Source organism: Polyodon spathula, chromosome 3, assembly GCF_017654505.1.
Source record: "Polyodon spathula isolate WHYD16114869_AA chromosome 3, ASM1765450v1, whole genome shotgun sequence".
In the NCBI taxonomy this organism is placed as follows: domain Eukaryota; kingdom Metazoa; phylum Chordata; class Actinopteri; order Acipenseriformes; family Polyodontidae; genus Polyodon; species Polyodon spathula.
In genome coordinates, this window is record NC_054536.1 from 74,697,672 (window position 1) to 74,712,902 (window position 15,231).

The window sequence follows — 15,231 nt, forward strand, 5'->3', positions numbered from 1 at the left end:
GTTTTGCCTTGAAACTCAACATATACAAATGATTAAGTTTATTGAGGCTCGCAAACATAAAAGAACGTAAAAGTTAGAAATCATGGTACCACAATTATAAGTATAGACACAAGCAGGAATAAAATATTTAAACAAATGTTTTCATAGCACACAGGATTCCGTATGGTTAAATACACGTGCACACCGGATTCCGTGTGGTTAAATACATGAGCATGCAGGATTCATGAACATTACTTACAGTGACGGTGTTTAAGTAGCATCTGTTTTGTGTGAAAATGAAGACTGTATTTTTGTTTAATCTCAGAAGTAGTTTCAATTGCATTCAGTATTAAATTGTAATTTAGAGTTACTTCAAACTTGTAGATAAACTCAATCAATGTTTAACACTAGAATTAACAAAGCTGTCATTTTGACCAGTCACATTTTCACTCCATTTTTCTCCAAGATGTCAAGCATATGTCTCTAGTTGTTTTCTCTCCAGAAAAAACAGAAAACCTTTCAAGGGCTGAATGAAGCCAGAAAAAAGGGGCGTTATCTGAGCAATACACATAGCCCCTGCACCACAGAGATAACAGACACAAATAAAGGAGATAGATGCTCAAAGAATATTACAGACATTAGCAGAGCTTTGGAAATGTTATAGTAATAAAATAATGACTTGGATCGCATTATTGAGGAGTTTGGTGATAAAACGAGTGATCAGGAGAGGATTTATCAGTATGCACGATTATAATGAGGGTGGGGCTTGGCTGGAGAAGCAGTACTGGTGTCCTTTTGCTATTCAGGGCCTTTTAGACCTGTTTTACTCTGGAGAAAAAAAAAATAATTAAACAGTGCTTGTAAAGTAAACAGCATGTGTGAAAATAAATTGGACCTGACGCACCTGACAAGCACTGAATAAATGGACTGCTAAGGGCTAAACATCTCAAAGCATCAGTAGACCCAGATATAATACGTTATACCAGAGCTGTTATTTTGACCTTCATAGTAAGACAGTGGGCTTGGCTTAGTGCACGTGAGATCAATCACATGATCAAGCTGCTGAACTTGAAATCTTTGAGTTTATTCTGAATAGCTACAACAGGAGACTTTTTCAGATGTGATTTGTTTATCAACAACTGTAAAAATACTTATTGTCCCATTAAAATGAATAGACCAACAACGTAAGATTGCAAAGCAAGTTTTTCCATACTTTCAGTTATTGGAACTCGAATCTGGACATGACAATGCGCCAGACCAAGAGACAGTGATGAAACTTACTGTGATCACAATGAGGTTACTGACAGTAATAGTGAAAGTGATAACGAAGTTGCAGAAATTTTGGGTAAGTGCGCAAGTGCATTGCCTATGTACAGAAGCGGCATGAACAGTTATACTTTCCATCTTTTGAACACTTGAATAATCCACATTTTTAAGTTATAAGTTCTATTTTTGAACAGTTGAACAGTCCACGTTTTGAACAGTTGTAAGTTCCATTCTTCGAGCTTTTGAACATATTACTATACCATTAATGTAGTTATGTTGTACACAATTATACTGAAAAAAACAGTTACAGAGTAATAGTGTAGCAAACCAGCTTTTGCAAGGCTGGAGACGAAAATTACCATTGATTAAGCAACAGAGTCAAACTCAGGTACAAACTGGTAAACAGAAAACACTTGTATAAAATAAAACCGTCAAACAAACAAATCTCAGGCATTGTATTATTCTCCACTGCACCCCAAAAGTTGGCTCTTCCAACACCACCCCAGAGTCTTGTGCATTAACAGGAGTCCCTCACGTGTACCAAGCAGGCTGGAAAAACAGTGTTCCAAACATAATCATGAAGGAAAACAAACAATAACACAGAACAGTTTCGTTGCATGCAATGCTGCAATAGTTTTATACGCATTTTAATATAGTGGTCAAAATGGCAGCTCCGGTAGTTCTAGTGTTAAATGGTTCTGATGTTCGTAGTTTTGGTTTCAAATACCCACAATACCAGCAGTTTAGTCTCATCTTGTTTCAATTGTTCATCAAAGTGAAATTGTTTGTCTTTTTAATCTTAGCAAAGTGTTACACTGTATTAAACGTTTTTACTTCTTGTTTGCATGTAGATATTTCCTATACAAATAGAATTTTCAAGAATCTTAAGCCTTTGAAACACAAGAATATTACGGAGATGTGGACGTTGTTGAAAAACAAAGTTAGTATGCAGTTGCTCTTCTTCATAACATGTAGAGTTGCAGGATGAGGCAAGAGGTCTTCTTCAGGACAAAGATAGTTACAACGCTTGAATGGATCCCCAATTTAAGTGAAGGCTCAGTGGTTACTTCATGGAGAGATGACAGCCTAGATCCAAAAGCCCAAAAGAGCAAGTTGATGCTTGTTTTGCTTTAAATATAGCTCCCAAAGAGGAGTTTATTTTGGTGATGTAATTACTTCTGGGTAAAACTTGAAGCTAATCCCTGACCGATATCAGTCCTTTCACTGGCTTACAGAATTTGAATGACACTTCCTTTTACACAAGCAATGTGTCATTAACACTTCTCCATGGAGAGAGAGAGAGAGAGAGAGAGAGAGAGAGAGAGAGAGAGAGAACAGTAACATTTATACAACAAAACTTCATTTTGTTCTAACTTTAATTATACTAAACTGGAATCTGCAAGATTAGTTATTAAAATGATTCTAAAACCAATTTCAGTCAAGTTGTTATGTATTTGTTATGTTTCACTCTCATAGTTTTAGTAAATCAAAAACCCTAAGATTGTAGAACAAGTCAATATTATACCATAAATGTTTGTTTGTCGATTAACTTTTAGAATAATGAAATTAGTAATTTATATTGTTAAATGTTCCATGTTTCATGGTAACAATTCATTTTAAGTGAGAAACTCATGGCACCTCGTATCCACCAGGTGTCACACTTCATAACCATTTATAGGAAGAAAATTGTATACTGTATTTCAGACAGACATTCTTAATAAACAGATAAGAATCAGCTTTGTTTGTTTAGACCAGACTGGCAGGTCAGCACAGCAGATAATCTAAACTATTCCCCAATTCAAATATTTACAACCCTGTTACCAATATCTATGTCTTTGAAGTAGTTCAACAGGAATGCTCTCAGGGAAGATTGAGAGAGACCAACTTAATTAACAGAACAGCATCTTAGTCCCATAGTTTAAGATTTGAACTGTCATTTTATAAAGTACATTAAACATACTTCTTTAATGAACACTGATATGGAAAGCTGTAGAATATTAATCAACACCAGTGCATATTTTGGCAAAACAAAGTAATAGTTATGATTGCTGTAGAATCTGTGGAGCCTGTTTTATACAGCATGTTTATGACTCCTGTTTCTTGTTCTTCTTCAGCTTCTTCATCTTCTCCTGTCGCACAGTGTCAGATTCTAGTGAAAGTATTTCTGACAGCCTCTGAATGAAAGGACTCGAAGCTCCACTGACAGGATCAGCGTAGGCACAAGCTATAAGGGGACGTTAACCAAAATAGATTCCATTATATATCATATTACTCTCTACTTTATCATCAATATAATAAATTAGCATTTGTACTGGTACCCTTTCAAGTACAAAATGTAACCATTACCGCAACGGTGTTTACCTCCTAAAGACCCCGGGATCTGAATATTCTATACCAAAGCTGCTCAAGTGAGCCTGTGATGCAGCTTTCACGGTATAAAAGGACTGCGCACACAGAGCTTAGTGCAATTTTTATTTTCAAGACCTGACGTGACAGGAGGAGCCTGGTACCAGATAAGTACGTTGCTTATGACTGTATAATTTTCACTAATTATTATGTTTTACGTAATTTAAGAAATGTTATTTGCTGTAATATTTTTATTATTAATTACGCATATATTGTGCACAACCAACCTTTGCTTGTTATGTCCCGCAGGTGCCTTGTGTCCTGTGTGAAGCCAGCTGCTTGAGTCGCTCCTTCCCAAGGATCAAGCAACTTAACTCTGCTGACTCCTCCCAGGCTGCTTAGCACCAGCTGGGGTTCAATTAAAATTCCTGTTTTAAGTTACAAGACGTTTATTTTCTGAACTGTAATTGTGTTATTACTGTTTTCTGTGAAGAAATGTTTTTCTCTTGCAGTATTTTCTGTGTTATTTATTATTTTTATTTTTTTTTACAGAAACATATGCACAGGTGCTGGGTTCAGCAGTGCTGCGCTGGACCAAGATACGCGCTTCAGACTGTGATTGCTTGCAGTCTCATTGCACAGTATCTCACTGCCATTTTGGGCTGTTAGTATTTCTAGCTAGCAGGTTTCCCTAAGTCTTGTGTGGGTACTGACTGTGTGGTTTTGACAGTAGCTTGTACAGGTAAGCATCCCTGTCAGCGCTACCTGCGGTAACTGTGAACCAGTAGACCTGCACCGTACTTGTTCCGAGGTCACCGACCCGCTGTGTTCCCAACCCGGTACCGTACCGTACCATACTGACCTGACCCAGTTAACTACAGTGTTGTGCAGAGCGCTGTGTCCCTTACACCTGCACAGTGCTCTTCCCCATCACCCTCTGGTAGAGAGGTGGCTGCGTCCTAACCCCAGGGCTCTGTGCCAAGGGAGATCGGACGAAAGTAGCCCAGAAAGTAGCCCACGCAGAAAGCTGTCTTCACGGTCTTCCTTATTCTCCCCTGACTCTCCTTTACCTCACCCAAGAAAGGAGATGAAGTGTCACTTTTCCAAGCGATTGGCAGACTCAGGGCAGCTGTTTCCCACCAAGGAATGGACTAGCAGAGTTACTGCGTGAACATTCGGCTCTGACTGCCCCGCCTGTCCTTGGGGGGCCCCATGGGGCTAAGAGCGCAGATTGGCAGCAGGATGACGTGCTCTCCATTGCCGCCTCCGAGGTGGGCAAACAGGAGCTGGCGTTCCCATCTGAGGACATGCAGTCAGACAGCACATCCCCTGTCGGCACAGCTTCTACCTCTGATCAAGAGGGCCACTGCAGTCTTGCAAGTGCCGTGACCTACAGAAAGTGGGACAAGGCAGTCCATCCTCAATCAGAGTGTTCAATTATCTGGATGACGGGCTCATTTGTGCCCAGTCTCCAGCACAGGCAGAGGCCCATGCGGAACTGGTCACCGTCCACCTTCAACGGTTGGGCCTTACAGTGAATCATGTGGAGAGTCAGCTCACACCTACTATGAGTATGCTTGGACTCCAAGTCCATACTGTCCACTTTGTCGGATGGCAGAGTGCAAAGAATGGCTGACTGTTCAGATCTATTTCAGCTCAACGGAGTGCTCATATTATTAACGTTCCAGAAACCTCTTGGTTTGAAGGCAGCAGCTTCCCAGACTCTTCCTCTGGGTCTCCTGCACATGTGCCCTCTGCAGGCCTGGTTCAACAGCAGGTTTTTTTAGCCCACGTTGAATCACGACCACCTGTTTACAGTGTCTCATCACTATCTAAAAGGCACTCTATTGGTGGAAACAGCCAGCCCATCTACGCTCAGCATAGCGCTAGGTGGTGTTAACAGAAGGGAGGTCGTGACCACGGCTGCACGGTGTGGGCTACTCCCCATACTTTCACTAGATCTACAGACTAAATGTTATGGATACTCAAAACCCTGGCTTTGGAACTAGAGTGTTAAAGGCGGCTTCTGAGTCAACCTTTACAACAGTTTGTCCCTCAATTTTTTATCCTTAGCTACTTGTTACTGGGGTTCCATAATGGTAACGCAGCCTCTTGGCTTAGCCTTGTAGCATTCTAGTTGTTCTGCAATATTTCCCTTGCGACAGCTTTGGTACACTTACCCATGAGGTAATGATTACATTTCATATTTGAAAGGGAACATTAGGTTATTATCATAACCCTGGTTCCCTGAAATTGAACTGTAACCATTAACCTTCAAGGTCACTGCATCCAGGATTGCAGCAGGCTTGAAGATAAAACTACGCCGAGATATGTGCGCACAGTCCTTTTTACCCTCTGGGGCAGGCTATATACTATACTATATTTAGTATAGAATATTCAATTTTATGGGTCTTTAGGAGGTAAATGTTTACATTTCTATTTCAGGGACACAGGGTTATGATAATAACCTAACATTTTCAATATTGTTGCATCCGTAATAATCTGTATATTTAAATGATCATAGGCAGCACCTTTATTCAGGAACTCAGCATGTACTACATGGAAGTGATACTTTCTCAGAATAATCATTAACTCTAGTAATATATATTTTTTAAATACTGTAGTACAAGGTTTGAAACACGTTTACTTACATTTTTGGTTACCAGGAATTGAGTATAAACTGGATGTTCTATTGCTTGATCTAATAATGAGAAATAATCATTAGATAAAAAGAATATTGATGAATGGTCTATTGGTCATTTTACAAAGCCTGTTCAATTTACAGTTCTATACATCAGCAAATAAATCAGTATCATAGGCATAGTTCCGAGATTTATTACAACTTTTATAGCTGAAATCAAACATACACACTTGTGAACTTAACGGTATATATGTTATGGTAAAAGTCAGAATATTGGCAAATCTTAAGATTTACTGGTAAGTGTCAACATTTACTTAGTAAATCAGTAAATGTCCGAAATAAACATGATAACTTTTTACTTCGGACATTTAATAATAAATCTCAAGAATAACCAAGTGTCTTTGGCTAATGACCGACTGTCTTTCTAATCACTTTCGCACATCAATGTAGTTGCCAACATGACAGGGAAATTGTTTCTAAGCAGTCTCTTTCTGGTGGGCAAGGGTTCAAACGATGTATGTGCAATAAAAAGTGTTCCAACAAAAAGTGCTTTTGTAAGGCTTCAGGAGTCTTGTGTAACGTCAAGTGCCACAAGAGTCTACCATGCTGCAATAAGTAAATATATCTATTCACTGCCTGTCTTTGTGGTGTTTTGTGTCATAACCAGAGTGACTGTTTTTTGAAAAAACTAAGGTCCTAAATTATTTAGTTTGTATTTTATTGAACAGAGTGTTATTTTTCATCAAACTACTTCTATTTGGAATACAATATCCTTCAACACCACTGTGAATTGTTTTATACAGAAATTTACCAGAATGTTGGTTGTGCTATATAAGTGGATCACAATATTGTTCAGGACCATGTCGAAGTAGTTTATATTGCTCAATGGTGCATTACTGTAAGCTCATTAATAAGTACTTTGTTAATGGAAAATGTGTATGCAGAAATACAGTCTTTGACATTAATGATTATTTTATTAATTGACAATTGATATGCAGGAATAATTCTTCGATGATATACCTGCATTTACCAATAAGCTTCGGTAAATCGTAAGATTAACATGTAAATGTCCAAAAAGCAATCTATTTCTTCATAATTTCTGATATTAACCACCTTATTTGGTAAATGTTAACATTTACCAGTAAAACTTAAGATTGGCCAGATTCTGTCACTTACTGTAACATATAAATTAGTACAAAATTAGACAAATATATTTAAAACAATTACATTGACTGCTAAACAATCAATGGACTTTAAAACACTGCTAAATGTAAATTTTCAAACCAATTAACAATGGTAACTGGATTCAAATCTAAATCATGTAGGCCTACCTGTTTTTGTGTTCATCCACAGTCAAGTGCTGTTTTTCACTAATTGCTGTGGTACAAGGTGGTAAGAAAACTGCTGGCTCAGAAGTCAGGTGAAATCCTTCATAAGAACTAAAATATATATATATATACATATATTTTTGTTTTTTACTACACTGTGACTACATTACATCATTACAGTATTATCTAAGCTAAACATTCATCAAGGACAATGGGATTGTTTTAAATAGATAACATACTTTACCTACATTACTATTTGAACAATGAAAGAGGTAGCACTAGTTATGTAGACTTCTAAATACCTTCTGTCATTTAAATCATTTAAACAGATATGCAAACATTAAAGAAGTGAAAACCAAAGCTTTAAATTCAATGTTCTTGCATACTATTAGCATAAAATCCAAAAAGTTGCTTGTGTGAAGTGTCTGATAGGATCACTGCAGGGGACTATTGTCATTCTCTGTATACTGCATAACAATCTTGTCTTCATGTATCACTGCACCACCAGCACACTAAAGGCAATATGTCTAACCCTAACCCTTATTCTCTTTAAGATTTCTCTAAACGGGTTTATCATTTAGTGACCAAATGTGCAAATTCAAATTACTACCATTTTACAGTTCTGCCTCCTAGTAGAATTTGGATATATGGATAATCTATTCTACTATTGTTCAATAAAACTGGGTTTTCATACTGTACCCATAAAAATGTATTGTTATCTTCTGCCATACAGAAAAGTCTGTGAAAGTGTCACGTAGAACATTAAAAAAAAAATCTATATAGTATGTATTATTATTAAATATGAATATTCAAGTATAAAGGTACTTACCCAAAAGCAAATGGTTTAGACACACCTTGAAAGAGTTCTTTGTGTAACGGAAGTCTTTGAATACGTCTGGGATCCCGAGTTACAGAGTTTTTTTTTAATAATCTCATATCCAAGGACAAAGCTACAAAGAATAAATAAAATGCTTTTGGAGGCAAAAGTAGTTACAGCACTCAAATCAGCACTGGAACCACAATTTGATATTAAAATGCATCTTTTTATTAAACAGAGAATTCTTACAAAAATAAAATACTAATTGAAAAAAAAAAAAATGTATGTGTGCCTGTATTTTACAGCAAGATGTTACAATATGTAACACGTTACAGAAAAATATCCCAGGAGTCACGAGTACGTTGTGTAGGCCTTACTTTACCTATGTGAATAAACTACAAAACAAAGGATGCCAAATAGCAGTTCAAGATAAACGTTGACGCCACATTTTATTTATTGATTTTTTTCATTCCTTGCCATTGCCATTTCTTCATAGTAAACAGTGGCCATCGACACGTTTTCATCAAGTAATAACACAAGGTTTACTTGCGATTTTCTGTAGCTGAACAAGAAAACTAAAACTGAAAGACACGGACAAAATGCAATGAACCTCTGACCCATGCGCATATCTCTAAATAATGCAGCATGCAAAACGACAATCAATGTAACAAAATAGTTAAATTACACTTTAGTGTGTGGCGTTTACCTACGAGACGGACCATGATTGGTATGCATAGGGTTTGTTGTATATTAATAGCAAACAACGGTTATAATTATTGTGTTTCATAAACAAATCGTTATACGTTAGCAAATACACTTAAAAAGGGTCTTTTTTATTTAATACGATAGCGTTATACCTCTTTCCTCACTATAGTATAGTTTTATACTATTAACCACGGGTAGTGATTAATATATATATATATATATAATAATATATATATAATTATATATATAAATTTACAGTATAATCGTAAATCTCGAAAAACTACTCATTTCTAAATCTTTTGTAGTCATTTTTGTATTACTTTAGTATAAATACATGTTAATTTGGATTCATATGTTGTTTTTTTTCTGACTTTATGTGAACGAAAAGACACAAATTCGCCCGTTTTCTCATTGGAAATAGTGATATTTTGAAATATCACTGTCCTGGTCACAAAAGCAAAGTTTGTGGGGAATAATAGCCATTTTCTATACTTTTGAGGCATAAGCAATTAGGAAATAACACTTACTACCCAGGAACAAAATATATATATATATATATATATATATATATATATATATATATATATATATATATATATATATATATATATATATATATATATTGTTACACGGTGTTATCTTTCATTGTTCCTGGAATTTCATACAGTTTGAAGCAAAGTACAATGTTAACTGAGCAAACTGGCACTGATTTACCCCCTCCAGACACTTCATGCTTGGAACATTCATTTCCAATGTACAGAAAAGTAGAGTAATTATGGTATAATGACAATACAATTCTAGAAGAACGCTCCATTATGGGTGCCAAAACTCATAAACACAGCCAATGAGAAGGGTAGTGTATTTTACATATGAAACAAGGAAATACATTTGTATTGAAATGTATGCCTAACTATACAGAAGAAAACAGCATCTGGAACAAAAGGTCAACTGTATTTTTTTTTTTTTAATAAATACATATATTAATATATAAGAGACTTACTTGGTTATGTGTACTACATGCTATGGTAGTGTGTGCAATTACACATTTTCAGAAAACGGACCCGGGTTACAGGATACTTAAGTACCTAATGAGAATCTTGTGCAATTAAAAAAAATAATAAAATAATAGTCTAGATTTGGTTACATTTACTAGTGTGGCTTTTGCCTTTTAAAACAGTATTGACTCCTTTGCCATGTCAACAGCATCCTCTATGGAAGATTAATTGTTATCTCTTCAATGTTTCCTATTTACCATGAGGTCAGTACCTGGAAACAAGATACTGCATCTCAAAGAGTTACCTGGTGAAATAAATATTGCATCCATTAAATGAGTAAAATGACCAATAGCAAGGGGATTATCATCACTCAGTACTTATGACAAATACCTTTGTTTTCACACTGAGGGCCAGGCACGCCATTCCACTTCTGAAACAGGAAATGCCTTTCAGGAAAATCCTCGTTCAAGTACTTGTGGTCAGAATCCAACGTTGTCCGTTTCTGGTCCTCTTTTGGTACCAGAGAGGAAAAAGCAGATCTGTAGTTTGGAAAGGGAATATTTAATAGATTCTCAGGGAGGTAAGCAGTTTATAACAGAATGCAGTACATAACATGATAAAGATCACAATTTATCACTTATGCGTTACCCACGAAGAACCGTCTTATTTTCTCTTCTTCCAACTAAAAAATGTAATTCCAAGTAAACCGTAGCTATGCACCACACTCAATGTGAGGGTCACCTTGCAGTCCAGTCTTACTAGCACTACACTCCAACAGATTTAACTAAAGAATCAAGAGATAAGAGCTACTTAACATCATTGAAGAGATGTATAAAAGAGGAACTGATTTAGTTTCCAAACAGTGGGTGGAGGTGATTAGAAGCAGGTATGTACTGTATTCAGCCATTGAACTACATTTTGACTTTTTCAGGAGGTAATCATGCAAATCAGCTGGTTGGGAAATAGATTTAAACACCTACATTCAACATGCAATTTAAGGTCCGCTTTGATATTTTAAATAATGTTTGTGTGTTTTAATTTTATTGTCAGCCTCGCTTTTTTATTTATTATTCAAAACTAATTAATGAATCAATAATTATTTTTATTTATTTATTAAGTGCTACAATATTCTTGTATTAGCTGTAGTAGCTTTCCAAAATGGAAAATGCACTATTTTACATGTTACTTATTAACGTATAGTTAATCTCACTAGTGAGTAGTTTACTGAACTCTGCTATATTAAATCATAAATAAACCACACAAAAATTACATATTTCAACTTAATTATGGCTTGGGTCACTGTGAAAGGCTGGCAAGTGGATAGAGGCCAGAGACAGACTTCAGTTCAAAAATAATACTTTTATTAACAAATAAACACAAAATAATAGGGCACAAGGGCCAAAACAAAGGTACTCAAACATAAATTACAAAACACAAAGCAAAAACTTACAAAATAAGTTTCCAGGCTGAGCAATGCTGTCACTGGACCAGAGAAGGGAAGGGAAGGAAAGGAAAGGAAAGGGAGGAGGAAGGAAGGAAAGGAAAGAAAAAAAAAAAAAAAAAAAAAAAAAAAAAAAAAAAAAAAAACCCAAACATCAGCTAGCTTCCTCAGCTTCCTAATGAGAAGCTGAGGCCTCCTTTTATGTCAGGTTGCTGGTTGCTGATTAATCGTTAATTACTCCAATCAATCCCCAACCACCTGAGCACAATAAAACCAGGCAGGTAAGGGAATTTAACCCCATCCCTGCCAATCTACACAGGGCAGAGCACTGCTCTGCCACAGTCATGTAATTAGTTCATGGTTTATTAGAGATTATTTTTCGGTTCAGCTCAATAAGCTTTAGGCCTATGGAGATTTTTGCTGCTCTCACTTCTGTGTATTTGATCTCTTTGCAGTGCCATCTGGTACAAAGACAAAATCAAATCATTGTGAAAAAAGTTGAAACAAAATCAGAAAAGCAGAAAAGAAAACAGAACAGTTTACTGACCCTAACAAAGTTAATAACCAGAGCAATGATTATATAGCTTAGGGATGAGTTAGTGCAATTTTTGGTTATTATTAAGAATAAATGTTGCCTATACTGGAAGCAATGAAGTGTCCACCTTGTATGTGGACCAAGTATGCTTAATGTTAGCAATATGACTGTACAACTGGGTCTCATCAGGAGCAACAGATCATGTTCCTGACAACAGACAGGAAATACAAATTCAAAAACAAGACTCATTTTTATATGGTGGTGTAGTAGTTGGTTTTTGACAAAATTTGCTGTTTTCTCTATCAACTTTGGGAAGATACCCTTCTATAAGGGACAGAAACACAGTTTGTTTTAGGATATTCCCTGTCTTTTGAAAGGGATTCTGAAAGAGAACACAGTACATAGTAACTATATATAATATATATATATATATATATATAATATATATCTATAATATATATATTATTATATATATGATATATATTATATTTATTATATATTTATTGTAATGCTTGACAAACAGGAGAACACAAAACAATAATTCAACTTAATATTCTTCTTCGCCGCTGTTCTATATATATATATATATATATATATATATATATATATAGAATATTCATATGTAATATCTATCATATCAAATACAAATCTATAAAACTCTAAATATCATAATAAGGATCTATTAATAATACTACCCTATATTTATCTACTCTACAATATCCAAAAATCTAAATTACTCTATCATAATTACGTACGAATCTATAATATACCTTAATTAATACCAACTCACGCCTCTAACTCTCTCATGAATAAATCTACATCGTGATATATAGCTATAACTCTCTATATATATATCTGCAAAAATCTGCAAAAAATATATCAATACCATTAACATATACACTTCATAATACAAATAAATAATCTTAATTAATAAATAATATAAAATACAAAATAAATACAATCAAATCATCATATTATATAAATAATTATTAAACTCATAAATATTAATATTCTAATAGATATTGATATAAATTATAAATATACTATATAAATATAGTCTATATTATAAGATGTGCACAGTACCTAATATCTACTATAAGTCATTCATATACTAATATAGTTTAATATAATATTAATTAATAATAACAATTAATCATATTAATAGATATATATATAATATAACGATCTAAATAATATAATAGAAAACTTATTTCATTAACTCTAAATATATAAATCAGTACTCTAAATATTTATATAATAATATAACTATTATCTTATAATATCAACATAATCAATTCAGTTAATATATATATCATAAATAATTTATCTCTTATATTATAGCATATAGATTAATAATTATAATTTGATCATACATTAAATATATCTACTACTATCTATAAATAATCTATTTCAATATATTTTAAATCACAATTTTAATATCATAAGATTATTCTAAATTATATATATAACATATTAATTATTCATATTCACTATATTTACTATAATAAGTTATCATATATATATACTATATCATATACATATTAATAAATATATTATAAATTAGCCTAACTACTTAATAATCTCCTATAGACTATCATTATATAATACTATAATAAAAATATAATAAAATAATTCAACTACTATCAATATTATATATAATAATACACTGACTTATATATCTATATATAAATCAAAACTATAAACTATAATATCATATCAATAAATATTATAATAATTAATAATAATTAAATATATCTATATATATATAAAAATATCCAGTACTCGCATCTATTACCCTAATCTAGAATCTCTTTAGAATAATATTTATTAATAAATAATATTATATATTAATACATAATATAAAATTCATTATATATACTAATAATACTATTCATAATAATAATATATAATATGATATACTATTATTATCAAAATCTACTCATAATATATAATATTACTACATAATCACTATATTCTAATATAATATAACATATAATATCTCCTACATAATAAAAAATTACTACAATAATCTAATAATAGTTCTCTATTAGTATATATACTTTAATATAATAATATATTAATATAATGTGTAACAACAGGTAATTTATATAGATGGAAATAATTATAATAAAATATAAACCGTATAGATAATAATATTATATCAATCTTTAAAAAATAAATGTACGTTATATAATAATAAAAATATAAATATATATATATATATAGTTTTAAAACAATATCGCTTCTCCTAAACTTACTGTCTTGAAGACGCAGAGTCGGGATGTTTTTTCTCCTCGTCATCGTCAGGCTGTTTGGCTTTGGTAATACTACCAATCCTCCTGGACAATTGCCTACACCCAGATTCTGATTTAGCTGGTGAATCTGTTGCCCTAGACCCCCCAAACACCCCAACAGTTCCCAGTTGGATGGGACACGGCGAGTGTCGCTTGTTGTTGATAGGGTGATCAACTTCGGCGTCGCCATTATACATCACCAATAAAACACAAGCTATGATAACAGCACTGAAAAATGTGTTTCGTTTGCACTCAAGTATTAAAAATCGGCGTTAACTACAAACTTCGTCAACTAAAATAATGTCTCATCTATAAGAATTTGCGTTAATGTGCTGTTGCCAGCCCTGCGTTGCCATACGCTGTTGTTTGTACACGTTGGTTTGTTTTCTGTGTCGATATTTACATATTGACATTTCGTCTAAAGCACCTGTCAGACTAAACTCACCACTGTGTGGGAGGACCACACTGCTCAGTCGCTAAGCAACAGCCAATGCATTATTCGCCGGTAAGCGAGCGATAAAAAATTGAAAACACCACTCTGTGTCATCATTTGGTTGTGGATTGGCATACAATATATTTACCGGACATCGGTTTATAAGTAAATTGACTTTCTGTTAATTAGATTTAACTTCTAAACCAAAAAACTAAGAAATAAGCATGATGAAGAGCGAATACTTTCATCTTGTGATTAGTGTGTTGTTGAACAGCGACGATAACGAACTGTGCCCCAGGTCATCGTTTATCTTTTTACTTAGGTGACTATTTTAAGCCCTTGATTGTCTTACAATTGACCTCATAATAATGCTGTTTAGGCGAAATGACAAGCTAATTTTGGTAGGCACTATTTGCTTTTTTAAATTGATCATTCGAGCGTTTCGTTTTGT

At 33.9% G+C, this 15,231-nt stretch overlaps 1 protein-coding gene across 1 annotated transcript; it reads right to left on the minus strand.

Moving 5' to 3' along the window:
- Window positions 1-2,990: 2,990 nt before the first annotated feature.
- Window positions 2,991-14,544, minus strand: si:ch211-171b20.3. Its single transcript, XM_041242274.1, has 6 exons — window positions 14,312-14,544; window positions 10,468-10,616; window positions 8,390-8,510; window positions 7,564-7,671; window positions 6,243-6,292; window positions 2,991-3,469 (listed from the first exon to the last, which is right to left on the minus strand). Exons 1-6 carry the CDS (start codon window positions 14,542-14,544, stop codon window positions 3,330-3,332), a joined length of 801 nt encoding a protein of 266 aa, XP_041098208.1. The 3' UTR covers window positions 2,991-3,329.
- Window positions 14,545-15,231: the final 687 nt, after the last annotated feature.

Excerpts from the sequence above, each read along its gene's own strand:
- si:ch211-171b20.3 (XM_041242274.1), bottom strand. The coding sequence starts at position 14,544 with ATGTATAATGGCGACGCCGAAGTTGATCACCCTATCAACAACAAGCGA. Across the intron at positions 10,617-14,311 it reads GACTCTGCGTCTTCAAGACA|ATCTGCTTTTTCCTCTCTGG; the intron begins GTAAGTTTAGGA and ends TCCAAACTACAG. Across the intron at positions 7,672-8,389 it reads TCTAAACCATTTGCTTTTGG|TTCTTATGAAGGATTTCACC; the intron begins GTAAGTACCTTT and ends TATATATTTTAG.